This window comes from Saimiri boliviensis, chromosome 1 (assembly GCF_048565385.1).
Source record: "Saimiri boliviensis isolate mSaiBol1 chromosome 1, mSaiBol1.pri, whole genome shotgun sequence".
Taxonomy (NCBI): Eukaryota; Metazoa; Chordata; class Mammalia; order Primates; family Cebidae; genus Saimiri; species Saimiri boliviensis.
The window spans coordinates 182449994-182476221 of record NC_133449.1 but is presented as its reverse complement, the minus strand read 5'-3'; the positions used below and the strand labels follow the sequence as shown (position 1 = coordinate 182476221).

The 26228-nt window shown below is 39.3% G+C and overlaps 1 protein-coding gene across 1 annotated transcript; it reads left to right on the top strand.

Annotated features, from left to right (window-relative positions):
* Window positions 1–13952: 13952 nt before the first annotated feature.
* CTXN3 (cortexin 3) lies at window positions 13953–25098 on the top strand. Its single transcript, XM_010339192.2, has 4 exons — window positions 13953–14042; window positions 15137–15491; window positions 19393–19499; window positions 23069–25098. The coding sequence occupies exon 4, from the start codon at window positions 23168–23170 to the stop codon at window positions 23411–23413; it is 246 nt and encodes an 81-aa protein (XP_010337494.1). The 5' UTR covers window positions 13953–14042; window positions 15137–15491; window positions 19393–19499; window positions 23069–23167; the 3' UTR covers window positions 23414–25098.
* Window positions 25099–26228: the final 1130 nt, after the last annotated feature.

The window sequence follows — 26228 nt, the reverse complement described above, 5'->3', positions numbered from 1 at the left end:
AGCTGCAAAGTTATAAAAAACAATATCTAATATATTTATGAGGATTAAGTAAATTATAGCATGTAAAACACCTTAAAGGTGTTTGGCATATTAATGAAAATCCAATAAAAAATAACAACAACCTTCACGCATGATCTAAAACAGGCATCCCCAAACTTTTTACACAGGGGGCCAGTTCACTGTCCCTCAGACCGTTGGAGGGCCGCCACATACTTGCTCCTCTCACTGACCACCAATGAAAGAGGTGCCCCTTCCTGAAGTGTGGCAGGGGGTCGAATAAATGGCCTCAGGGGGCCGCATGCGGCCTGCAGGGGTTTGGGGACGCTGATCTAAAAGATAGCTCAATATTTGTTCAGTGTTCCAGTTCCAGTTTAAGCATAGGGAATAGTTTTTAACACTATATTTGTGTTTAAATTTGCTGGAGTTATATTGAAAAGAAAAATTATAATTTATCATGAGAAAATGTGTGCAATATGCACATTCTGAAGAAGAAAGATAAAAGTAATACTTATCATTACATAGTAGCTTATATGATAGCTTATACTTCTATGTACCAGGAACTGTTCCAAGCTCTTTTACATAAATTTAACTTAATCTCTACAACTCTGGGGATAGGTAAATACTAAAATTATTCTTTATTTTACATATACAAGAGTACAGGTAAGATGAGAAGAATAATGTAATGATTTGAATTGCTTTATGTCTTATGCTGCTGTTAATTATGAACTCTCAGGATACCATTAGAGTCTTATTCTTTTATATGTCTATAATCTAGTTGTTAAATTGTTTTAAACAAAATTTCTTCTATGAATTACTTATATTGAAACTTTGCTGATTGTGTATTCCAGGGAGGGTCATTTTGGGACAGGGTCAGGCTGTTGGAGGAATAGACCTCAGTAGATGAGTGGTTTCTGGAGGTCATTAAGAGATGTGTCAGCAAACTAGAGAAGCCAGCACAAATGACAATTGCTAACAATAGAAATACTTTTGAAATTACATTATGGTTGAATATGACCAAATCCAAACTTGAATACATAGGCATTTAGTCAATCATTTAAGGTGAAATTCTAGTAGCAAAAACTCACCTAGCAAAGCGTCACAAGAAACTCCACTGGAAACATTGATGAAGGCTTCACAATTTCTAATTACACCCTGAAATGACTTTTTATTTAGGTCTTCACAGAATATGCTTTTGCTTGCAATACCAGATTTGTTTTCATCATATAAATAGCAACCTTTGAAAGGAAAATAGCCAGTGCTATCACCAGCCACTATGTTTGAATTGTACCAATTACTCAAATCATGGTAGATTTGAATTAATTGTCTTTGTGTTTATGAAAACACATTTGTAGAATTGAAGTTAAGAAAGCTCAAGTATTTTAGAGAAACAGTCTAATTCCCTATGACTGGCCAAAAGACAACACTGAGCTATTTTGATACTCAAATTATTGTAGAAAATATTTCTGGATATTTGATAGTCTCAATTTAAATGGTAGGGTTGTGTATAAAAGTTGATAGCATGCTTCATCTACAACGGATGTGATTCTGTCTTCTACCGCCCACCCCCACTCCTAGCCTCTAGAGAGTACCGAACAAACATTAGAGCTGAGCAGAAGTTCCTGCAAAATGAAAAGATGCCTCACCCATTCACACCATGTTTCAGAGCCTTCACCCCTCAGATTTCAACATGTGATTTCTTTTTCTTTTTTTTTTTTAGACGGAGTTTCACTCTTGTTACCCAGGCTGGAGTGCAATGGCGCAATTTTGGCTCACCGCAACCTCCGCCTCCTGGGTTCAGGCAATTCTCCTGCCTCAGCCTCCTGAGTAGCTGGGATTACAGGCACGTGCCACCATGCCCAGCTGATATTTTGTATTTTTAATAGAGGCGGGGTTTCACCATATTGACAAGGATGGTCTCAATCTCTTGACCTCGTGATCCACCTGCCTCCGCCTCCCAAAGTGCTGGTATTACAGGCATGAGCCACCGTGCCTGGCCCCCAACATGTGATTTCTAACTGTGGGTGCAGACTGGAGGCAAATAGGAATGCAGAGCTACCCACATTTGACAGAAGTAGACTGTAAGGCAATACTACAAGATATTTTCCTAAAATGTCCATGGAAACTCAAGAAATCAGTTGCATCTTCCAGATGAAAATTCCCTCCTGATGTTCCTCCTGACATGCTGGTGGATGTATTCTTTGCTGGAAGATGGAGTTCTTAAAGGGCTTGTACTTGCTCCCATGATCCTGAAGGACATGCTGAGTATTTTGGAAAGCTCAACCATGCAGGAGAAGAGAGTGGTAATGTTTTCTTGTGGACATTTTATAGAGGGAATCATACAATTTTCGGTCTGTTCGGCATGTTCTTATTTTAACAACTGGAGAAAGTGGGATCCATGAGCTGACTTGTTTAAGGCAACTTTGCCCCATGGTCAGGGTAAAAATGCAGATCTCCGGGATCCTTGCACCACTTTGCCTCCCATAGGTTACCACCAAAGGGCCCAGGAATCTTCAAGTAACTCTCAATCCTCTTTTCTCAGTAGGAGATTGCACTGCTCTGAATGATTTATGTCCAAAATTGTATCATTTTTTTCCTCCAAATTGCAGCATGTTTGCATTCTAGTTGTAACGTAGCTCGTGACTCAGAAAAATTCTTCCTGGCATAAAGGAGCTCAATATCCTTAAAGCAGCAAAGCATCGATTGCCTTATTTGTTGATGCCTGCTGCAGGACAACATCACTGAGATGGAGTGTGGAGCTGTCTTTTGGTGCCACACTAATTAGAGTACAGTTCTGAGATACGATTTTATAATGGAAAACACAAACACGGAAAATATTGATGACAATTTCTTCTTTAAATCAAGTGGCAATGATTTTTGTGGACTTTTAAGTGAGACAATTTATACTAACCCCCAACCAGCCCCTGACCCAGTGCTATGTTGAGTTCGGAGCCACCTGCAATGCAACATTTTAACTCAAGAGAAAATTCAACTGTGTAAATGTAAGGGGTGGGGATAGTAGCAAGGGACCAAGGGGACTCAGCTGACCACTTGTTGAGTTAGTGGTCTTGCTACATGGTGGCCACTTCAAGACTCATGTTAGCATGAACACTCTTTAAATCCATGCAAGATTGTGAACAGGCTAATCTTATTGGAGAACACTGACTTTAGGTGTGGGTTTTTTGGTTGGTTTGTTTGTCTTGTTTTTTTGTGAGGAGCTTTTTCTCTGCTCTCAGGGAGGCACCAAGCTTGTACTGTCCTCTAAGAATGAAGAAGCAAATATTAAGCAATGTTTATAGCCTGTGGGGTCCCCAGGAGTCTAACACTTACACCTTATTAGAAATATTGCTGCTTTTTAAAAGTCTCAATTCTACATAAGTCCAGCAGAGGGGTTGGTGAAGATTAGGGTGGTGAGAAGAAAGATTTCAGAGGTACTATCCGGTCAGAAGAAAGCAATGAAACAACAAAAGATGGCGCAGGAGAAACAGAAGAGACAAACAAAAACAGTCTCTAATTAGTAATCTATTCTTGGATATTGCTAGTAGGTCAGAAATATGAAAAAGAACCACCTAAATAACTTTTATCTAAGGATCTCAGCTCCAAGGAATGGTTGCCTGATAGTAGAGATCAAGCTCCCTCCCTGCCACCCACCTGTCATACTCACCCAGGCCACACTTAATCTTCATTTACTGGAACATTTCTGCAGACCAGAGAGACGATTCTCAGACTCCAAAGCTGATGCAGTCTCTTTCAATGTCCACATCCACCTTCTCCACTCACTGAGAAATGAATGCCGTTGCTCTTCCAGAGGTTTCTATCAAACTTTGAGTATGTTGAGACCTGCCATGTTTTTTTTTTTTTTTTTTTAATTTGTTTTCCATGACACAGCCTCCAGAGGTCCTGAGGACATGTGCCCTGGGTTCTTTATGTAGACACTGCAGAAGAGTGAGAAGTGGGCAAAAATATTTTCAATGTGATCTCTGTGTTCCTGGGTAAATAACTTAACCTCTTCACATCTTGTCTATCTGGCTATAAAATTGCAATGATAATATTATGTGTCCTGGGATGGTATGGCTCCTGTGAGGTGCTGGCTGTAATAACTGATTCATTAGGACTTGAGCCAGGACACAGGAGTGCATCTGGAAGTGTCAGACTGTGCCCTTGCCCATTAGGAATGATACACAGTTCTGGAGCAGCATGAGAAGAGCAACATGCTAAATAGACAGCTGGATTGTGCTGAGCCAGAAAGGAGACAAGACATAATCCAAAACAAGACTCAGTAGATCAGAGACTAATTAAACTAGATAAACTAAGGCATCACAAGCCAAGATGAGGCTAGAAGCGAAGAGAAGGCAGGGAGGCTGAAGCAGGAGGTTTAAGCAAGAGCAGGTGGAAATGGAGCAAAGACTGGAAGACAGTGTTGGTGTAGGATGAAGCTCACATATGCTGAGATGGGGGACAGTTATGCTAATGAAAGTTTATCTTGGGGACATAATCTCTGAAGAGTCATTCTGTAAAGCGTAACACTCTAGTTAAATGTAGCTGTAGACTATGTTATCGCTTGACAGTATTCCACGTTCCTTCCTAAGGAAAGATGATATGTCTTAGCCTTTTAAATCCAGATGTGATCATGAGATCTGCTTTGTCCAATCAGCCACTGAGAGAGTCCTTAAGAACCAGCATATGCTTTGCCATCCCCATTTTTTCTCTCTATCTCCTTATGTGGTAGAGTCCAGTCTCAGTCTGGGTCTTGGAATAAAGATCACAGCGACATAGGAGCAGAGTCCCTGAATGACCTTTCATGAACAAGTAGCAAGAAGTAAACTGTTGTGGCCAGACGTGGTGGCTCAAACCTGTAATCCCAGCACTTTGGGAGGCCAAGGAATACACATCACCTGAGGCTGGGAGTATGAGACCAGCCTGGTCAACATAATGAAACCGCGTCTCTACCAAAAATACAAAAATTAGCTGGATTTGGTGGCATGCACCTGTAATCCTAGCTACTCAGCAGGCTGAGGCATGAGAATTGCTTGAACCCTGGAGGTGGAGGTTGCAGTGAACCAAGATTGTACCACTGTGCTCCAGCCTGGGTGACAGAGTGAGACCCTGTTTCAAAAAATAAAATAAACTTTTGTTATTTTTTGCAACTGAAAATTATTTTTTAAAATCATAGCATTATCTAGCCTATCTTGTCTAACACAAATGAAGATTGCTGGTTGGAAGCTAGCATGAATGGTTAAGCCAGTTTAGACTTGTTTTACTATGACAGGCAAAGTATAACATCGACGTTGCAAGAGAAAACAACTGGAAAAAAATCCAATTACTTCGATTGTTTACCATGATTTGTAACAGAGTGAGGTCTGTGGATAAATGTGTTACCTCTCCTAAAATCATAATCACTCAAGTGAAAAATAAATTAATAGAAAAACTCAACTTCCTTTCTTCTCATGTATCTTACAGCCTAACTGGAAGTCAGAATAATTACACACACACACACACACACAGACACACACACACACATAGACACACACACACACACACACAAATTTCACTGGACAAAAACATGTAAAAGGTCAAATTCTTTTCTAAATTCATTTTTTATTGAGGTAAAATACATAAAACTTACCACTCTGACTATTTTTAGGTATATTGTTCAATGGTAAAAATTCATTTATATGATTTTTTCTTCCTTCTTTCCTGCCCTGTCTCCTTCTTGGCCTCTGGTAACCACCAATCTACTTTCTATCTTGATGAGATACATGTTTTTAGCTCCCACATATGAGTGAGAATATGAGATATTTGTCTTTTTGTGCTTGATTTATTTCACTTAGCATAATGGCTTCTAGTTCCATTCAAGTTGCTGCAAATGATAGGACTTTCATTTTTTTATGACTGAATAATATTCCATAGTGTATATATACCATATTTTCTTTAGTCATTCATCTATCGATGGGCACTTAGATTGACTCCATATTTTGGCTATTTTGAATGGTGCTGTAATAAACATCAAATTGCAAATATCTCTTTAATATATCAATTTCCTTTCTCTTAAATATATATTCAGTAGTGGAACTGCTGGATTGTATAATAGTTCTATTTTTAGTTTGTTGAGGAACCTCCATATAGTTCTCCAACGTGCTGTACTAATTGACAGTCCCATAAACAATGTATGAGGGTTCCCCTTTCTCCACATGCTAACCAGCATCTGTTATGGCCAGACTCAAACAAGACAAGGATGGCCACTTCGCTGCTATTATTCAATATGGTAATCAAAGTCTTAGCCAGAACAATTAAGCAAGAGAGAAATGCAGGGCATCCAAACTGGAAAGGGAGAAGTAAAATTAGCCCTGTTTGCAGAAAACATGATCTTATACTTAGAAAAACCTAAAGACTCCACCAAAAAAACTGTTAATATTGATAAATTCAGTAAAGTTGCAGGACACGAAAGCAACACACAAAATTCAGCAGCATTAATATATGCCAATAGCAAATCATTTGAAAAAGAAATCAAGAAAACAACCCCATTTACAATAGCTACAACAATTATTAATACCTAGGAATCAATCTGACCAAAGAAGTAAAAGATCTATAATGGGAAAACTATAAACATCTGTTGAAAGAAATACAAGAGGACACACACACACACACAAAAGGAAAGATATTCCATTCTCACGGATTGGAATAATTAATATTGTCAAAATGACAATAGTACCTGAAGCAATTTATAGATTAAATTCCATCCCTATCAAAATACCAATGGCATTCTTCACAGAAATAGTAAAAGTAATTTTAAAACTTCTATGGAACCAGAAAAGGCCCAAATAACCAAAATAATCCTGAGCAAAAAGAACAAGGGTATCACACTACTTGACTTAAAAATTTACTACAAAGCTATAGTAACTAAAAAAGCGTGGTACTGGTATAAAAAGAGACACATAGACCAATGAAACAGAATTGAGAACCCAGATATAAATCCATACATTTACAAACAATTCATCTTGAGCAAAGGTGCCAGGAACGTATAATGGAGAAAGAATAGTCTTTTCAATATATGTTGCTGATAACTGGATAATTATATGCATAAGAATAAAACTAGACTTATACCTCTCATCATGCACAAACATCAAATCAAAATGGATTAAAGACATGAAAAAAAAATGAGGAAATGCTTAAGATTTTTTTGCATAAGACCCCAAAAGCACAGGAAATCAAACGGAAAATAGATAATTGAGATTACACCAAGCTAAAAAGCTTCTGCACAAGAAAGGATGCAGTCAACGAAATAAAGAGACAACCCACAGAAAGTGAGAAAACATGTGCAAACTACCCATCAAACAAGGGATTAATAACCAGAATAGGCAAGAACCTCAAACAACTCAGTTGCAAAAAAAAAGGTCTGATTTAAAAATAGGTAAAAATCTGAACAGATATTTCTTAAAATAAGTCATACGAATGGCTAGTAGGTGTATGAAAAAATGCTCAGCATCACTTACCAGAGGGTCCAATTCTTGCCATTATAGGAGTTCAGTGTCTAAAAATACCAAAGGTACAAGGCTGATGAGTTTTGTGATTGTGATTGTGGTATTAATATTATTATTATTATTTTACTGTTACTTTTGTGGTGTTAGATATCAGAAAGACATAAAAACAGGATTTGACAGAAATTGCAAAAATATGTTCTACTCTTTGTTGTATTTACTTTCCAATACTTGAAGGGAAACACCTTGGAGAAATTTCTTGTTTTGGGTGTGATAAGACTGCTAAGGAGGGTTAAAAAAGAGATGCAAGAAACTATAGCAGACAGAGAGACAAGTTGCAGATTTCATCCCTAGAGGGAAACCAAAACAGAGGCCTAGAAGCCAGAGAGAGAGCTCATCTCAAGGCATAAATGCTAATTCTCAAAGGCAGGGCCAGGGAAAAGGTGACCATTTATGATGAATAGCCCAGTGTGCCATCCTGACTTGGCCTAGGAGAGGGGGATATGTGGATGAAGGGGCCTTGGATGAAGAGATGTTTCTTCATCCTTTTCCCATTTGCAAACAGCTCTTCTTAGATTACACATTAGTGATCCATGGTTCACTGAATATCATATTGGCATTTCATATTGGCATTTGACCCAAGCCCCTGCCCCACGAATCGTAGGGCTATTGGCAATACCTAATGTTCATTTTTCTCAATTGACCCAACATCCACTTTTGAATTAAGAATAATGTTGCCGGACGCGGTGGCTCAAGCTTGTAATCCCAGCACTTTGGGAGGCCGAGGCGGGTGGATCACGAGGTCGAGAGATTGAGACCATCCTGGTCAACATAGTGAAACCCCGTCTCTATTAAAAATACAAAAAACTAGCTGGGCATGGTGGCGCGTGCCTGTAATCCCAGCTACTCAGGAGGCTGAGGCAGGAGAATTGCCTGAGACCAGGAGGCGGACGTTGCGGTGAGCCGAGATCGCGCCATTACACTCCAGCCTGTGTAACAAGAGCGAAACTCCGTCTCAAAAAAAAAAAAAAAAAAAAAAAAAAAAAAAAAAGAATAATGTTAAGAGCAAAAGCAAGGACCCTTCATAAAAGCAGTGTTGAAGGCCATCCTCATGAGGATGAAAGGAAATGGAAGCAGGACTTGGCTAATATCTGTTCTGTCTCAGGTTTTTTTAAAAGTGCTGTTCTCGAGCATTTCAAATGAAGAGTTGCTTTTTTCACAAGCTCTTTGAAAATTGTTCCTGAATTGTATCCAGTTTCTATTAATTTACCATCTAGCCTTTTCACCTTTGTGTTAGTAAAAAACACTGAACGTATTTAAGTATATGCTATTGCATTTGTCTATACACAATTGCAAAAATAAATTAATAAGGGACACAGATTTTTTAGATTAAATATATGTAGTGTTTCAGCCAAATAATCATTCTAAAAGGATTTTATTCTTCAAAATTTGAAAAGTACATTCAGGCTTTTATTAGATCATCAATTTAAAAATTACATAATTGTTTACATAAATACATAATTATACAATATCACATAATAAATGTGATATTATGCTACCACTAATGACATATAATCTACTACATAGTTTTCTTCAAACATTTCTGAAATGTAATGGGGCATAAATATATACACACATAAATAAATGAAAAAATAAATAATGAAATAGAAGTTAGCTATATAAATGAATAAACAGCCAGCACATATAAAGACAGATCACGTCTGCCTGCTATGGAAAAACCAGGAAAGTAGTTTAGATTTTATTACACTGCATGCTATTACAATAAATTACATTTTAAGTGTGCATAAGATGTTTGAGGAGGACAAAGAAAGATTAGCTTTTCTTACATGCAAAGCAGACTATAACTCTCGAGGGAAGACTCTGAATGTTCTAGAAGTGCCCTGCCCTCAAAGAATCACCCACTCATTTGGTGTTGGTACCTAAAATGCTATTACATGAGATTGGCTGTCTTGATTAAAGGTGAGGTTTTTATTTTTTAATGGTTTGCCCACACTATGTTGACAATTTTTGCAAAGTGAAATAGCGCATAGTTAGCCAATATGCACATGGTTAAAGAATCAAACTGCATAAAAGGGTTTATAATGAAAAGCAGCAACCCTATGCACTTCCTCATCTCGCAGGTCTAAACTCAATCAATGCTGACATTCTCTGTGATGTTCTTACTATCATAACTGGTAATTCAGCTCAATCTTGGCACCACCTGTCCCAAGAGCTGTATCAGGATTCCTGACCCACTGGCTGCCTCCACAGCCTTGGAATGTGATGGGTCATTCATTTGTTCGTGGGGTTTCCACCTCTCCCTAATTTAGCCTCACTTCTTCCTAACCAGACTTTCCAGCTGGGCTTCCTAACCCGTTTCAGCTGGAGCTGCCTTGGCATGTTTTCTAAGCTCTATCTCCATTCAGCATTCCTCCATTCATTTTCCCTCTCCCAAAAATAGACTAAGCTTCTCTTTGCCTCTTGTTCTATTCTGTTGTCTTCCTCCTGTGGGCTTTATTCCAGTCATTCTTTACTACCACTTCAATGAAAGGAAACAAGGAGAGGGAGAAAGGAAGAGAAGAAAAGATGCATGTATTTTGAATGGGAATTCCAGGCAGAGTTTCTTAATGCAGGGCATATACAGTTTACATTTTTCTAAGGGCGGGTCCACAGATATAATCAGTTTTTCACGGAAGTCTGTGATTTTCAAAAAGTTCTTTCCCCTTTTTGATTATTTGGCCATAATTAAACTGCTTGTTATGGCCAAATAATCAAAAAGGCAAAAAATCATTTAACTTTATAATTTTTCAAAGTGTAGACTTTATATGTGCTACGTCATTAATCATGTAGGTTTCTTATTCCAAATACAGGTTTTTGGCCTTACTGAATTAAATTATCTGGGCCTAGCTGCCCTTCCCCCCTTCATCTCCTGGCGAAATATGTATGCTTAACAAGCTCATAAGGTAATTTAACATTATATATAACAGAAATATAGATGATTTATAATATTTACATCCTTACTATACATAAATATGTAATATATACTATTTACAGGCAAAATTACAGATGATAGGCCTCATATCCAAGTTTGGAGATAGATATAATCTTAATATCTGCCTACTTTAATAATATATTACATAACTGAAACTCTTGATTGTTTCCACTGAAATTCTGAAATATCTGTAAAGTTAAATTTTTTTGCAAGCAGCATTGAAGTACATCATCTATAAGATGTAGCATCGAGGCAGCTGAAATTTGCATTCAATGCTCATATATCACAACTTCTGTTTATTACCACTTTCTCAAGCCTTCAAGTATAAATATCAGAAATGAAAATCGGTTTTTCATTTTTTTTTTAAACAAGCATTTTTTAACAGCTTCATATGATATTTTTTTCTTCTCTGGGTGTTTTCAAAATTGACTTATCAGTGGAAAGATTTTCAGTTCCGGAATTTTGTTAGGTGTTAAAGTCAGGCTAACAGGTCAGCTATTCCCAGGTACCTTCTATTTCATTTTCTTGGTTATCCTAATGTTCTAAGCTGCTCAGGCCTCAAATTGTCCATGCAGTGGTTTCCTTTCTAAAATGTGGCTGTTGAACAGAGAAAGAACAGTTCCAAAATAACAGCATAAAAATACAGTGGGATGATTTGTATAAAACTCTAATTGGCACTTTGTATGACATTTTAAAGGCATTAAGTATTTCAAACCCGTTAAGAAAATTGTTATTATTGTACAAGTCACTTTAAAAGAATAAATTTACCCACCAGGCTGTTAAAGTCAAAGTATTTCCTTTGAACAGTGAATAATCCATAGTGATGTCCTTATACTTTTATACTGTAATTAGAATTGATAACTTAAATATTGCAAATATCGCCTCTAAATAGAACTGCTGCTGTGTATTTTGTGAAGTTGCCCCTTCTTAGGGTTGGAGATCAGCTTTTTTGGCAGTGTGATTCATTTCCTGGTTATATGCTTTATTGTTCTGACATACAGAAAAGGATGAACAAAATTTTGTAGGGCAATCTATAATCCTCGCAAGTATTAAATTCTGTCAGTGTTTTTCTTTTCTTGCACATACATTTCCAAGATGTGTTGCAGCACTGTTTCTCATCTTTATTTGGAGTCCTTCTCTATTCTAGACTTATCAGCTACTAATTGAGCATTTAGCATAACACAGATGCGATGTATACAGAAATGCATTCAAGAAAAGATCAAGTGAGGAGGCTACCAATCTACAACGGGACTTTAACCGGCTTGCTTTTAATAAGTCTTAAATATAGATCCCAACTTATAGGCTTGGTGTGAATATCATCAAACCTTTCCCACTGTTCCCTTAAGCTTTGAATGTTCACTGATCTGTGAAGATAGTTGAGTGGATAAACTTAGATCTGACAAACCAGAGAGATATTAGAAAGAGAGCTAATCTTGACTTAAAAAAAAAAAGAGCTTTATGTTACCTGATATATTGATTTTTTTACAAGAAGAAGACAGAAATAAAAATAACACACATAAACTGGCTAGTGCTTTTTTAAAATGAATTAAAAACTGGTGGCGTTATTAACGTGTCTCCTAGCCTGCTTGTCTTTCCATCCTCATTTCCGATTTTCTGGTAGTTGCATGAATTTCATTTGGCCTGAACCCCAGAGTACAAAAAAGAGGATATGAAGAGAGAGGGCCCCAAGCAAGGGAGAGGGGCCCTAGGGGCTGAGACACACATTCCCGCCGCTAACGTTAGTCCATGTATTCTTTTCCTGAAGCTTCCTTGCAGTGAGTATTTAGCTGTGTTCAATGTTGCCAAAAAGCAAGGAGGATGAATACTAAAAGGAATCTTTGGCTTGAGGCCACTAGAAGCCACTGGTGACCTTGTGAAACCAGGTCCTATAGAAAGGTGAGGACACAGTTCAGATGTCTGCTGGGGAGCTGTGAAGGGGGAGGTTGGGAAGGTTAGGAATTTAGCGTAAGTGGGCCAGTCTGTCAGGAAGCTCAGTAATCATCGCTAGAAGTGGAGCTCCTCAGGGCCCTGTTCACCAAGGAGCCTCCTAGAGTTGTTCAGTGCACAACGTGAACAAACAGAAGCCAAGACCTAGTATTCGCATTTTTTATTCTCTGCAACACCTAACACAGAACATATCTGACATTGAGAGCTAATGAATGGTCCTTGGATAAATGAAAGTAAGAACATACACAAAGGAAGGAAGAAAAGATTTTTACAAAGAGTCTAGTGATAAAAACCGTGTTTATATTTTGAAGGTTATATAGAGTTTTTGTTCAATTTCATTTTGAGGATTAGGCAGAGTTAGAAAGAAACACAATAATAATAATAACACAGCCTTGTACTGGCATAAAGACTGATGGCTTATAGAGTCTTTTTATTCAGATCCATTATCTAATTCTTCATGGAAAAGTGCATCATAGGACATTTAGGAAAGAATTGTAAATTAAAGAACATTAAAGGTTGAGGCTTGAAATCAGAATGCAGAAGTTTTTAAAGTATATTTCTAACTAATATTAACTCTTGATGTTGTGTCATTAAAGAGAAAGACTAAATGACACCTGGGAGTGGCCCTGGGATCAGAATCGTTAAGTAGAAGCACAGCATATATAGCCATGTACACATCATGAAATCATCCTGTTTCATCACAATTTCCTGTGTATCTGAGCTGTGTACAGCTTGGTGTAGTGCTCTAGGCTTCCTATTTAAAGCTGCACCAGAGAGCAGAATTTTAAGAATTCAGAGAAGAGATACAAAGATTATTAAAGACAAAAGAAATAGGATCTACGGTAAAATGCTCAAATGGAATTTTAGTAAACCCTTATTCATTGTTTCAGAATTCATGATGATTCACATAATGTAGCTGCATAGGGGGAAGGACTGATTTTAATAATTCCAATTATAATTATCTTTAAGAAGAGAGATTTAAATTTGGCTCCAAGCATAACACCAGATCTTCATTAAATACTCTTTGGTTTATCTAGTTTGGCCTCCCTGAAGGGAAAGGGCATTCCAACAAAATTTTGTAGTAGTTAATGCCTGATTTTTTGCAGCAAGGACAGAATGAAATGAAATGCGCCAACCCATTTGGACTAAGTAAGCAGCAGAGGAGTTCGTTTAACAGAATTTGTCAGAGGAAGTTAGGGAGTCTACTTCTCTGGAGAGTTTTAAAAATAGGCCGGGCACTCATTTCTCTGGGATGGTTTCAGCCTGCAGAGTAGCTAGAGGACAGCCCCAGGCCCTCTCAGGTTCGCTTCTGCCTCTAACGAGTCTGTAGGCTAAAACAATATCCGAGAAGGCCTCTTGGGCAGGGCAAGCTACAGTCACCCAGGCTCACGTCTAACTATGATGTTTTCTCACCACATGGAATGATAACTATAGAAGGAAGGGTGGGGTCAGAAAGTTTCCTCAACCACACTCTGTTGGCATTACCAAGACAGGCACTCCCTCTGCCAGCACTAACTGAATGCCAGAGGGATGCCAGTTAGTACAGGATGATCGTGCTAGGTTGGGTTTCATGTGTCGCATTGTCTTAACGGTGTGTGGTGTGTGGTGTTTGTGTGTCTGAAAATAGGGTAAGTAAAACGATTTGGAAAGAAAATTCAGTTAAAAGTTAGGGAAACAAACGGGGTAAGAATCTGCATGTTCTCTTAGGTTAGATTCTAACATCAAGCATTTGATCCTAACATTTAGCATTTGATTTTAAAGTTTCTTTTTGAGTCTGAGGCCTATTCTATCCAGGACTGGGGTCTATTGTCAGCAGACAGGGTTTTCCTCTTACAAAATGAGCCTGGTTCCAGCTTCCTAGAGCTGCTGGGCAATGGCCGGTTGCTCACAAGAGCTAAGGAGACAGCGTAGCTGACAGGCACAGTCAGAGGCAGCTTTAAATATCACGCACCCCATCATTTGGTGGGTGGGTGTTTTGTCGCTAACTGTGCTTCCACTTCAACAAAGCAAGTGGTGAGTTGCCGAAAAACAATCGTGCTCCGTCTTAAGCATCATGCTGAATTCTTTTTAGAGAGGTGGTTTTTCAATCAAGAATTTTATCCTGAAATGTTTTCCAAATTTATTTAGGAAATTTATTTATTTATCAAAGGAAAGTAATTTAAGCATTGTAGCAGGTAACTAGAATCTGTAGAATGAGTACAACTTTCTCTAACGAAAAGCTATCTTCTTTATTCATTGAGTGGTCTCAGGTGGCCTGTGTGGGATGGGGGCTTTGCCAGTGCCACAGTTATGCAGGCTGCTCCAAGAGACACAGAACCTGGCAATCTACTGCCCAGCTAATTTACAAACAGGTGACAGGTGGTGAAACTATGATCTGGTTCTTTTTAAATGGTTCTTTCCTTCCCATACATGCTGCTTTTTGGAAAGGTCACTTCGGTTTTCTTTAGGAAAATGAGTCTTTTCTTCTTCTCCCAAATGCTAAGTTGATGCCCTTCCCTAGAAGTCTTCCTATTAACTGAGTTGGTCTGAAGGTCATGTACTATAATCAATTGGAAGGGTGGCTGCAAGGTGCTAATTGACACCCCCAAAGAGGAATAATGTCAACAATCAATAGAGAGGAGGGAGCCGCTGGTAGATTTATGGCTTTGATTTTGAAAAGGTGTGGGAATGCCCAGTGATGTTTTCCCCCGTACTCCTTTTGAATGTTAATGTTTTCTTGAAGATGATTTCAGACACACTGCTAGGATACTGCCTCTACTCACTGAAGCAGAATCCTCTGAAGAGTTGCTGAGGCAGAACTGAAATCATGGCTCACCTCAAAGAAGCAGCAGTATTGGCCGTTAATGATGCCTCACATAGAAAGACGGTGCTCCTTTAACTCGAGGTTTTAATGGGAAGTTTCTAAGCCTGAAGCAACAGCTCTTTAGACCTGGGGTGTGCCATCAGCTGCCTTGCAGCTACCACTGTCTACTGCTTTCACACAGCGTGGTCGGGAAGAAAGGAATCTACAGAGGCTCGTAACTACCTGTAACTGTTCCACCAGGACATGGATCAAGTGTGTGTTCGGCCAGAGCCAGGTACTTGACCCAAACTGTGTCTTTGATAGGCTGATTAAATGCTTTTCTCTAACTTTACAATTGATGCATGAGCAATCATCGCATAGGTGCCTTTCGGACCCAAGTTCTGAATTTAGATCTAGCTGTTAGGTAAGTCTAATTAAACAGTTGGTAGCTAAAGTTAAGAAGAGAGGGGGTTAAATGTAATGATGCCTTTATTTTTAAAGCATGCTTAAGTTTGTAATGTTATTGATACTGAATGAAGAAGTAGTAAAGCAGGCTTTTTTCTTTCCTAAGCTGCAGTAATTTATTCCTGAAAGCTGTTTGCCCATTACTGTATTTTTTTTTTTTTTTATCAGTCACCTAGAACATCCAACCTTCCAAAATGCAAAAAGGGTGCTCTGATTTGTTTACAAAGGATCACAACTCAACAACTCATATTGATAGTGTTGACTGTCCCTGGCTGATAAACTGTGTGCAGCACTAGCTAGCCCTTTGAGGTATCAGCAAGTAGCCGTTTTCACTATGAAACACACAAAGAAAGACAGAGAAAACCAGATGGAACAGTAGGGCTTATTGTTTGAAGTTAAAAGTTCCAGTTTGCTAAGGACGCCTTTTGATACCACCAGTTCCTAACCGGGCACCCTTACGGTGTTTTCTGATGCTCTCAGGCAGCAGCCTTGCCCTGCAGTCCCTTGAAAAATTCCTCAAGCAGATATTAGGAGGAAGATGAAGATGGAGAAATAAGTACAGCTGAGACTGAGGTTCAGGCTGAAAAGAAAGGTCTCCTGCTGACCCAGAGCTTACAGGCAGTAGTGAGTTGAGAATAACAGGGTCCACTCCCAGCCCGAGCAGACGTGTCTGCAGGCTGACTTTGCAGGAAAAAGCAGAGAACAGATTTCCCGGTGCAGCAGTGGGGGCTGGCAACAGTTCCGAAACTGCCTGTTGACATTTGTAGCTGAAGACATTCTCGTGTTTATAAAATCATTGTTTGTAGGCTTTCCAGTCGACTTGAGTCTATGTTTTGAGAGTATAAAATAATATTTACCCTTAGCCCTCCTGTGAATTTTGAAGCATCAGGGCTATTGTATTGGAACTGAAGGGCTGTACTTGGAAAAAAATACATAGACATTGCCATGTATTTAAATGAGCCTAACAAGGGGAGTGGGAGGATTTAAAATCTGTGAAGCACCTAGAAAGAGCCAGGAAATCTTTACCTGAAGTTCTTGGCTGATAACGAAGAGGGCGATAAATTCTTTGAATTTATATGAAATATTTTGTATCTTTGTATGTATATCTGGAACGCAAGTTACTGTTCAATAAAATAAGACGCACAATTTCTGAAAGATTGGTAAGGGAATAATATTTGCTTATGTGGTGATTCTATTGCTTAGATAATGAGGTGGCTTATGCGGATGGCTCACAATTGTGGTGGGGATGGATAACAGGATCACTTGGGAGATTTACACGTCTAGAGTGGGTAAGTGGGTTGGAGAATGAAATGTACTTTCAGAGACTACAGTTATACAAACAGGAATGCAGCCCAGGCTTCCTTTAGTGCTAAAATTAGAGAGGGATTCTATTTAAGCTCGGTATCAGGATATGTCTTACTTAAATCATTCAAAGCCATGTTAACATTTCAACAGTTAACTTCAGAACTGTTGCAGAATAATGCAGTGTTTTGAGTAAGTTTGTCTCTGCCAGTCACTGCAAATTCAGTCCTGCCTAGCTAGACAATTCCATTCCTGTTAAAGTCTACAGATTGGTATTGCTAGTCTGTCAGGTAAATATAAATAAGGTTCATAGGATATCTTTGTAGGATAAAGTGTCCTGTCCATCACATGGGAATGGAAACCGGACAAACCCATGAGTGTTCTTACTCAATAGACGGGCTGTTTTGACATCTACTTCTGAAACCACATCAAGTCACGTAACTAGGTTTCTGACCCAGAAGTTTTTAAAATTAGTTACTGCAATAATGTGGTTTAGGAGTACTTAAAATACAGACAGCATTGCTTCACTGTGCCCTACAGGCCATTAACACCTAAGGAATGACACCTTCAACTCATTCCATCATGCCAGTGAAAAACGTGGGATGTAACATCCTTGGGAGGGGTGGTGCTACCTTTGTGGTAACTGGTTTTTATAATTCTGGGCAGTTTATAATTTTCATACCTTAGTGTGATTGATCACCTAACAGAAATGAAAAATAAATATCATTTTGCACAAAAATGGTGTAAGGAGAGAACACTCACTCATCCCCACCTACTTATCAAACCCCCACTATGTGCTAGGCAGGACTACAGAGGTACTGTAACTATTAGTGTTATCACTGCACCCTGTTGCAAAAGGGTGGGCCCTGAGTTGCTGACCTGTAGAATCAATACCTGTGTGTGGCTCCACAGAACAAGGTGTTCAATGCACTTAAGTAATTCTGTTGCTGTAGCTTAAAAAAAAAAAAAGAAACATGTCATTGCTTTAAGATATATTTTCTTCAGAGAAAATATTTTTCCTTACTGTGAAATTGTATAATGACATGCTAATGAAATAAAATGTCCAGGGGATCCGAGCCTGAGAAGGGTACATGTTGACATTAATAGTTTCCATGTAAGACATTTGGAATCAGGATATTTTAAATGGCTGTGCTTCCTCACCAAAAAGTAGATTAGGGAAGAAAGAACTGACCTGTTAGATAAAAGGGTAACTGTCCATCTCTGGCTGATTTTTATATTTCAGATCCCACCCATCAACACCCAGGCCAAAGAAAATTTAAAGAGCCAAACAACTTATGGCTCTTCAAATTACAAGATCTGTGGGTTTTAAAGTGTTATTGTGACTTGAACTAGCTGTGATTCTTTCACACAAGACTTCTGTGAAACATGATGGTCCAGCACCTCAGTCCGGCTGGACGACATGTGCCTTTGTTTTTCCTCTCTGCTTCAGTTAGCTGTCACCTCTAATTTTGAATTCAGTTCCCTGGACTGTAAGGGGTCGGAGATTTGACTCAACCTATATTTAAAGAGGCAATGATCCCAGAACAGCAAAGAATTCCTCAAGGAGCTTGTTGCATAATAGGGAGGAGATAAATACCATCAAGACTTGCACTGTAATCAGTGCTGCCGCAGAGCACAGGTGATGTCTCTGGAGATGGAGTAGAAAACACCCCTTCTTCGTGAAGGGAGACAAGGAAGGTCCCAGCAAGGAGGGGGTATTTGGTGTAAACTCTAAGGGAGAAAGAGATGGAAACAAGGAGAGAAAAGATGCTTGCCTCATAATGCTTGCCTCCTCTCCTTCTTTCCACAGATGGAACCTTTCCAAGCATTATGAGGTAGGAACCCTGGAGGTGTTCAGAGCGCAGCAGGGATTAGATCAAGCTGAAAAGCAGACAAAATGAGGACATTCTCCACAGGTGTCCACAGACTCAGTTACATGGAAGTTTATTCTGATCAACACAGTTGCCATTTTACTGAGAACCAAATGTGAATTGGCTCCTTTCTAGACTCATAAAAATAAAACTCAGATCTTAAAAATTCTATTGTCAGAGTAGTTTCTAATTTGTGGTCCAGAAAACATCTGGGTACCAGACCCACAAGGGGGTTAATGGGCTGCGGACACTGGGGTGCAAAGGTTTGCTGAGGGGAGGAGCAGTGACATCTGGGCTTAGAAGGATGAATTGAGATGCAGTCTGTAGGAAGTATGGGCAAGGGAAGAGGAAAGCCACTTTGAAAATACTAAAACTAAAGCGAGCTAAGAGCGTGAACAATGGTGGCCACAATGAAGGCTCCCGCCGGGCTTCATAAGTAATTAATGGGTGTCTTCTGTTTTTGTCAATATCCAAGGGAGCTTCACTCGAGCAAAAAAAATGTATTATATAACTTTTGCAAATGGTATCTTTTAATTAAGGTTTTCTTTAATTTTTCAGTATTAAAGTTAGACTTTATTTCCTGAGCACCCACAAATGGACCTGACAAAGGGAAGACACAGATGTTCTATGTGATGGGGAAAGCCTTTCAGGATTAAAATATGGCTGTGAGTAACTGTGGTCTTTCTTTATACTTAAAATAGCTGCCATGTATTATTGTGAAGATTTCTGATGGTCATGTCAAAATCATTTGAAATAATTGACTTGCACAGACTTCCCTGGTCATCTAAAAGAAAGATGTCGTTAGCAACCTTGCACATTTTCTAAGTTTCATTTTTACCAAAAAGGGATATTTTACTCCAAGACAGACATTTTAAAAATTTACACGTCTTGGGATATTTTTGTATTGTGGTAGCAAAATGATTACATGTATTTCTTTTCAGCCATGTTATAGTAGCTTCAAGTTATACATGCTGTTGAGCTTTCTAAATTGGTAAATTATTGATTAGCTGATCGCACGTTTAACATCAAGCAGGTTCTTCTAGGGATTTCAATCAGTCCTGAGCAAAATTGTGAAATAGCATTTGTTTCTGGATCTCTTTATCTCTTCAGCAATCACCTCCTGATTGTCACCCACCATCCCTCCCCCCTCCCCCAGGGCTCTCCAGTGGGTCCCCTGCTCACACCACCATACCTGTCTTCTGTCCTGTCCAACAGTCCCTCATTCCCAGCAAGATCTTCCTTCTACCTACCACATGTTCTTCTCCTCACAAATTCCTGCTAACACATCAATGTGCCGTGTTCCTAGGTAAAATATTGCAATTTAATAGGAGACGTTGACAGTTTGACCAAAAGCAGTTATTTTTATAAGAACTTGGGCACCACAGTGTGCAGGGGGAGGTGAGGTTTACAACTCACAATGTGCTACAGAGTTTTTAAAATTCTCTCACCTCTATTTGCTCATTAATTTGGTAAATCAGGAAAGGTTTGGCGATAAACACATTGGAGAATGCACAGATTCATATTTTAGGAGGCTTCTCAATGCACAGAGGGCTAACCCTTCCCTTGTACCTTGGTTTTTAATCAGTTGAGGATGGTAAAACGCAAATTAAAACTGATTTTGAAAATCTTTCTAATAGTTGGCATCCTTGTGCAGAATCTGAGCCCCAGAGTCATTTCTAGGGTGATTAAAGATGCAGATATGGCAGATAATCTGAATCAGGGTAAGTTATTTGCTGGAGTTTCTGGAATGGTTGCCCACCACTGCAGCACCAAAATGAATGGTTTGCTTGCTCTAAATCCTGAGTTGTGGGTGAAGCCTAGGAAGTATGAGAGTTGATCCAGGAGAGGAGGATTTGGCATTTGCCCTGTATGGAAGAGAAGACTGGGGAAGACTGCTCCTGGGGTCACAATGTTGCTCAAGTGGAGACCCCAGTGGGGAAGGGAGGGACTGAGCAAGGTATCACTGCACCAGTCCGCCAGCGTGTGCTGAGAGGTCATTCTCAAGGACTCGAAAGCTTCTCTACCTAGTTCTTCCCTGATTTTTTGGATTTCACAGATCCAGAAACTCTTATGTCAATTTATACAGATAATGGTTTTTGCTCTTCGTATATTTCTTTCTGGATTATGTGGTGTTTTCCTAAAGAACTTTCTGAAAATGCATACCTGTCTCAGCTCTGTTGAGACTGGACAGACAACAGGACTCTGGCCTCATTTGGGGCTGGAGGGAAAAAGGACGTGGAACGAGATTCTGGTAATCCAGCGAGGAGAGCAGGGACCAAAGTGAGAGGATCCTCAGTAGGACATGAGAAAGAAAGAGGGAGTATGCCAGGAATGGCCTCAGCGTCTGCTCCTCTGTTGTCAGCAGGTCCAGCCCTTGGAGAATTTCATAATTCGTCTAATTAAATATGGTTTGGATATTTTTGGTGGGCACAGGTGGCCCTGGTCTGATGTGCTGAGGAGACCTGCATTGGAGGCTCTGGCCTCCCTTCCTGCCCCTCCCTTCCTGGCCCATGAGGAATTAATACCCAAGGCTGGGAGGGTGCTTAGAAACCAGTAAACCAAAACAAAGCTCAGTGCACTAACATCTTCTAAATTCCTAAAGAGCTTATTTATTAAAAATGCATCAAAATTTCATATCAATCTTATTTCAAAACAAACATCAATTATAAATGAGTTTTGCAACTGTCCCAGCCTTTAAAAAAATTCAAAATGATAGAGCTGCGAAAATGATGCATTACCTCTAAATTAGTAACTCCTTCCTCCCAGATTCTAATTGTGACCCCTCTTATAAACTGTTTTCTAAACTGTGATTTTATAACTTTGAAGTGTCAATATACATGCAAACTGTTATTTTATGATTACTGGTACTGTACTTGAATCAATGATTATAAGTTAACTGAAGAAATATTGTGTTGATGCTTTAGGTCATATATTTTATTTTTATAGCTAATTACTGCTATGTGCTTTTCCTTATAAACAAATTCATAACAAATGTCATTTAATTTTCTGTAGTGTCTAATGTATATGCTTTTGTTTACAAGGTGATTTAAGTAGATTTAGTTCAGTATCTGAAGCTTTTAATGACCTTTGTGTATCCTTGTCTTTTATATAATTGCATTTTTATATGGTAATACATACTTGTATTTTTATACAGTATTATCTATATATCTAAGTTTTTCTACCAGTAAAATTAAAATAGCCTTAGCTTGTCCTTTTCCTTCTCTCCCTCTCTACTGATAGTCTCCAAGCCACTGTAAGGAGAACTGTCCTTTTGAAAATATACATTGATCAATTCCTTTCCCTTAGCTCAATTCTCTAGGTGCTTCCCAGGGTCAAGTATCGAACCTGGTTTTCGTTTTCTGAGGAAAAAAGAAAAAGGAGCAGTAACCTGATAGTTTGGGAGTCTGAGATACCTCCCTTCTCCCTTGGTTCAGGCAGTAGAAAGGAGAGGCATAGCTCCCTTAGTTGTATCTTAGGGGAAGTCACACTTTGCTTTGTTTGTTTTTCTTCTTTGTATCATTTTCAAAGGGTTTTCACAGCTCTTCATCCTTATTATAGCAGCGTGAAAGATGCAGGCATTTCTACCTGCATTTTTATAGCTTGGTGACCTCTCCAAGGTCCCACACCCATTTTGCAGTAGAGTGGAGCCTGGGGCCCAGAACCTGATGGTCCCGGAGAGGGTTTCTATTTTAAGAACATTTTCTAGCCTCTGTTTCTTTGCACCGGGGCTACAGAGATCCCTGCTCTCATGAAGCGTGCAGTAAAGTGGTTAACATGTGTGAAGTTTAGCTATGGTGCTGGCACATAGCTGAGGCTCTCTCTATGGCCCTATCATGAGAACAATGTAAGAGTAATATTAGTGGAGCAGAACTGGAGCAGAACAGTATGAGAGTAATATTAGTGGAAACTTGGCAGGCAAGGCTGGGTTCGGATGTCAAGTTGACAGCACTCCCTGAGGTCAGTATTACTGTGCACATGTCTCATCTTCTGTCTTATGGTTGTATTCCCTGCCCATCTCTCCTGGCCCCAGGTGGCCCTTCTGAGAACAATCTGGTAATTTCATGCAAGAGTAAAATATCTTTCCCTGTAATTATACGGAATTGAGCATCTCTGGTGAAAAAGAAATCTGGTTTACAGATTTCTTTTTCTCGCTGAAAAATATGACTGTGAGCCTAGAAAACAAGGCTGCTATTTTATAGGCATTCCCTTCCCTTCCCTTTCTTTTTCCCTGCAGATAACTCAGCCTCTCCAGGGTGCAGCCACCATGACATCCGCAGACCAATGATGGAAGAAAAGGGAACCAGGAGATCCTGTGCTCTGGCTTCCCCAGACCATGGATGGTGGACAGCCCATCCCTTCCTCGCTAGTGCCCCTTGGGAACATATCGTCAGATTCTAGCATGTCTCTGGAGCAGAAAACAACATTTGTTTTTGTGATTTTGTTGTTTATTTTTTTGGGCATTCTTATTGTCCGGTGCTTCCGGATTCTTTTGGATCCGTATCGAAGCATGCCGACCTCTACCTGGGCTGATGGACTTGAAGGCCTGGAGAAAGGGCAGTTTGACCATGCCCTTGCTTAGGAGGAGTGGCACAGCCTCTCCTCCTGAGGAGGTGAAGTGCCTCATGTCTTGGCGAGGATTCCCTTTCTTTAGTGTTCTCAACAAATCAAACTGAAACCATATTTGGTCCCAGGACCATAATCCATTATACTATAAATATGCAGTTGGGTTAAAGAGATTTGAGGATGTTGGAAATGGACATTTATTTAACTAACCCAACATAAGAAGGTTTACATTTTTATGTTTGCTCAGTGAATGAGTACTCCTGAACTTGTGTGATTGTGAAACCAAGAGCATCAATACTGACATAGATTTGCCATCAAACAAAGCGTCACCTGATCTGACTAGAGAATAAAAGACTAAAAAAGGATATCATATGAATCTGGTGACAAGGCTAGGAAGAGATTTCCTAGCTCTAATTATGTCTCTGTTTGTTTTATTTCATGGGCCTCTATCTGGGTCGTGAGAAGAATGAGGAAGATTGTGCTGAATGGACCCAAAGTAGTTACTTGTTTTCTCCTAAAGCAGGGAGCACTGGGAAGCAATGGGAGAGCTTAAAAGAGATGGTTCTGTCCTTGGTAAATGTGAGTGAGAATATCGTCTTATTTTTCAAGTGAAACTTAATTCAAAGGCTACAGAGTTTTAACAACTACTTACCAAGCCAACTACATTCTATGTATTCATATTAATAACATGTATAGAGGTAGCTATACATTACCTGAATTTACTCTTTACACAAATGATTAAAATAATAGGTTGCTAGTGAAGCTTCAAGGTTTTTTTTTTTAATGAAAAGTTAATTGTTTAGAGGAGATGACTTTTACAGTCTTCAGAGGAATATGTATTCATGATTGCATATAGTCACCAAATAAAACTTTTCATGAAACAGAAATGCTTCCTCTCTTATGTCACTAGAACTAACGCATTGGGGGTGGTGCCTGGTATTGAATACTGAGGCTTAACATTTTTCCAAGAGTGAGAGGAGAAAAGAGCTAACAGCATGAAAGGTCATCTATTCATCTCTCTCCCATTTCAAGAAGGGCTCTTGTAAATTGTCCTGCACAGATAAAACCAATGGGTTTTAAGACCACCAAAAAGGGAGATGTGAATACCTCTTACTACAACTTTTATTGGGAGGAAAAGCTTGTATCTAAACCAACCCCCTTAGGCTGTATTTATAATCTATGTCTTTCAATTTTCTCTTCAGCTAGTCATTACCTTGTTTAATTAAAAAAAAAAGCACACTTCTTTAACCTATTAATTGTAAGATTTTCTTCTTCTTTCAAAGGTACGTTGTCATGTGTGTCCTCATTAATTTTTTTCTTATTTTTGTTAGAGTCATGTGTTTATGGAGCCCCTGCCTTGAGCCTGGAATTGCTAGCACTGGAGAGAGGGGAAAAAGACAGGGTCAGTTCTTAATGTTGAATACTTTTCTACCTTGTTGGATGGAGAATACATTTAAAAAGGCCTATGACTGAATTATTGTTCAAATGACTAACATGGACCTATGGCTTCCACACCATCAGAATCATTGGAGGAGCTTAATATGTATGCTAATTTTTATTTTTTTTTTTTACTTTCTGTTTTTGTCTGTGTTTTTTTTAGGAGATAGGGTCTTGCTCTTTCTCCCACTGGAGCACAGTGGCACAATAGCTGATTTTCATTACAAAAGTTGTACATCATCATGGCAAAAATTTTATTAGACAATATGGAAAACTATGAACAGCACTAGTCAAAATTCTACCAGCTTAGGTCACCCTAACTCCTAACTCCAATTTTTCCTGGGGAGTTTATTGACAATGGACATTATTACAGCCTTTGATCACTAGGGGTTGATTCTGCAGAGTCGGGTTAGTGAACAAATGCTGCAAAAGATAAGACATGAGGAAAGATGAATGTAGCCAAAATAATAAAGGAAATGTTCAGGAGACAGTAGCTCAGGTATAATTGTGCATGTTTAAGTGCTTGGCATAAAGTTTAATGCAATGTAAGTTATTATTACTAAATAAATCAGATCTTGACCTGAGAGGATGGAGGTAATTTAGATATGTGCAAAGGAAAGGAAGAGAAAAAACCATAAAATAAAGAAACAGAGGTTAGGTATGGGGCCCCAAAACAGGAGTACAGCCTGGTGGGAGTAGATAGTTGGACAGCTCCTGTGGGAGCTCTTATGGGAAGGGCAAAGGCAGAGCTGGACCTCAGAGGGACCTAAACAGAAAAATCAAGGGTGGGAGTCATTGCAGATTCACCAGGAGAAAAATGACCTAAGGAATGGTGTGTCAGTTCCAGCTTCCGTGCCCTTCCTCAGAGCAACACTAGGATCCACTTCTATAATGGGAACAGACTCAAATAGCCACCTGCCCCCTAAGAGGCCTTTGAGCGCAGGCATTGCCCACAAGTGCCACAGGGCCTCCCAAAGCCTGCTCTTCTTTCACTCCTCCCTTTATTTCACACTCTATTTTTGTTTCCCCTTCTCAGATTACTGCTCCTTGTTCAACCTCCCCTCACTGGCTTTCCTGCCTCCTCCCTTGTCCAGAGCAAGAGTACCATAACAAGGGGAAAAAAGCTTTGGGCTTTTCAGAGTAAATTGATTCCCCCCTGTAAGAAGTGCTAACTCTTCTGTTTTAATTACTCTGAGCTCCTTGGAGTGAACACCTTATTCGCAAAAGATCACATAAGCACTCTCTCTCCTGGCTTTCTGGCTAGAGGAGTTACAGTGCAGCACTTTGCCTATCTTACAAGATATTTATAACAAGTGCAGCTGGCCTTTATGGAGTATAGCTGCATCCCAGGATAAAGAAAAAAACAGCCCTAGACTTTCCCAAGGTCATTCTCT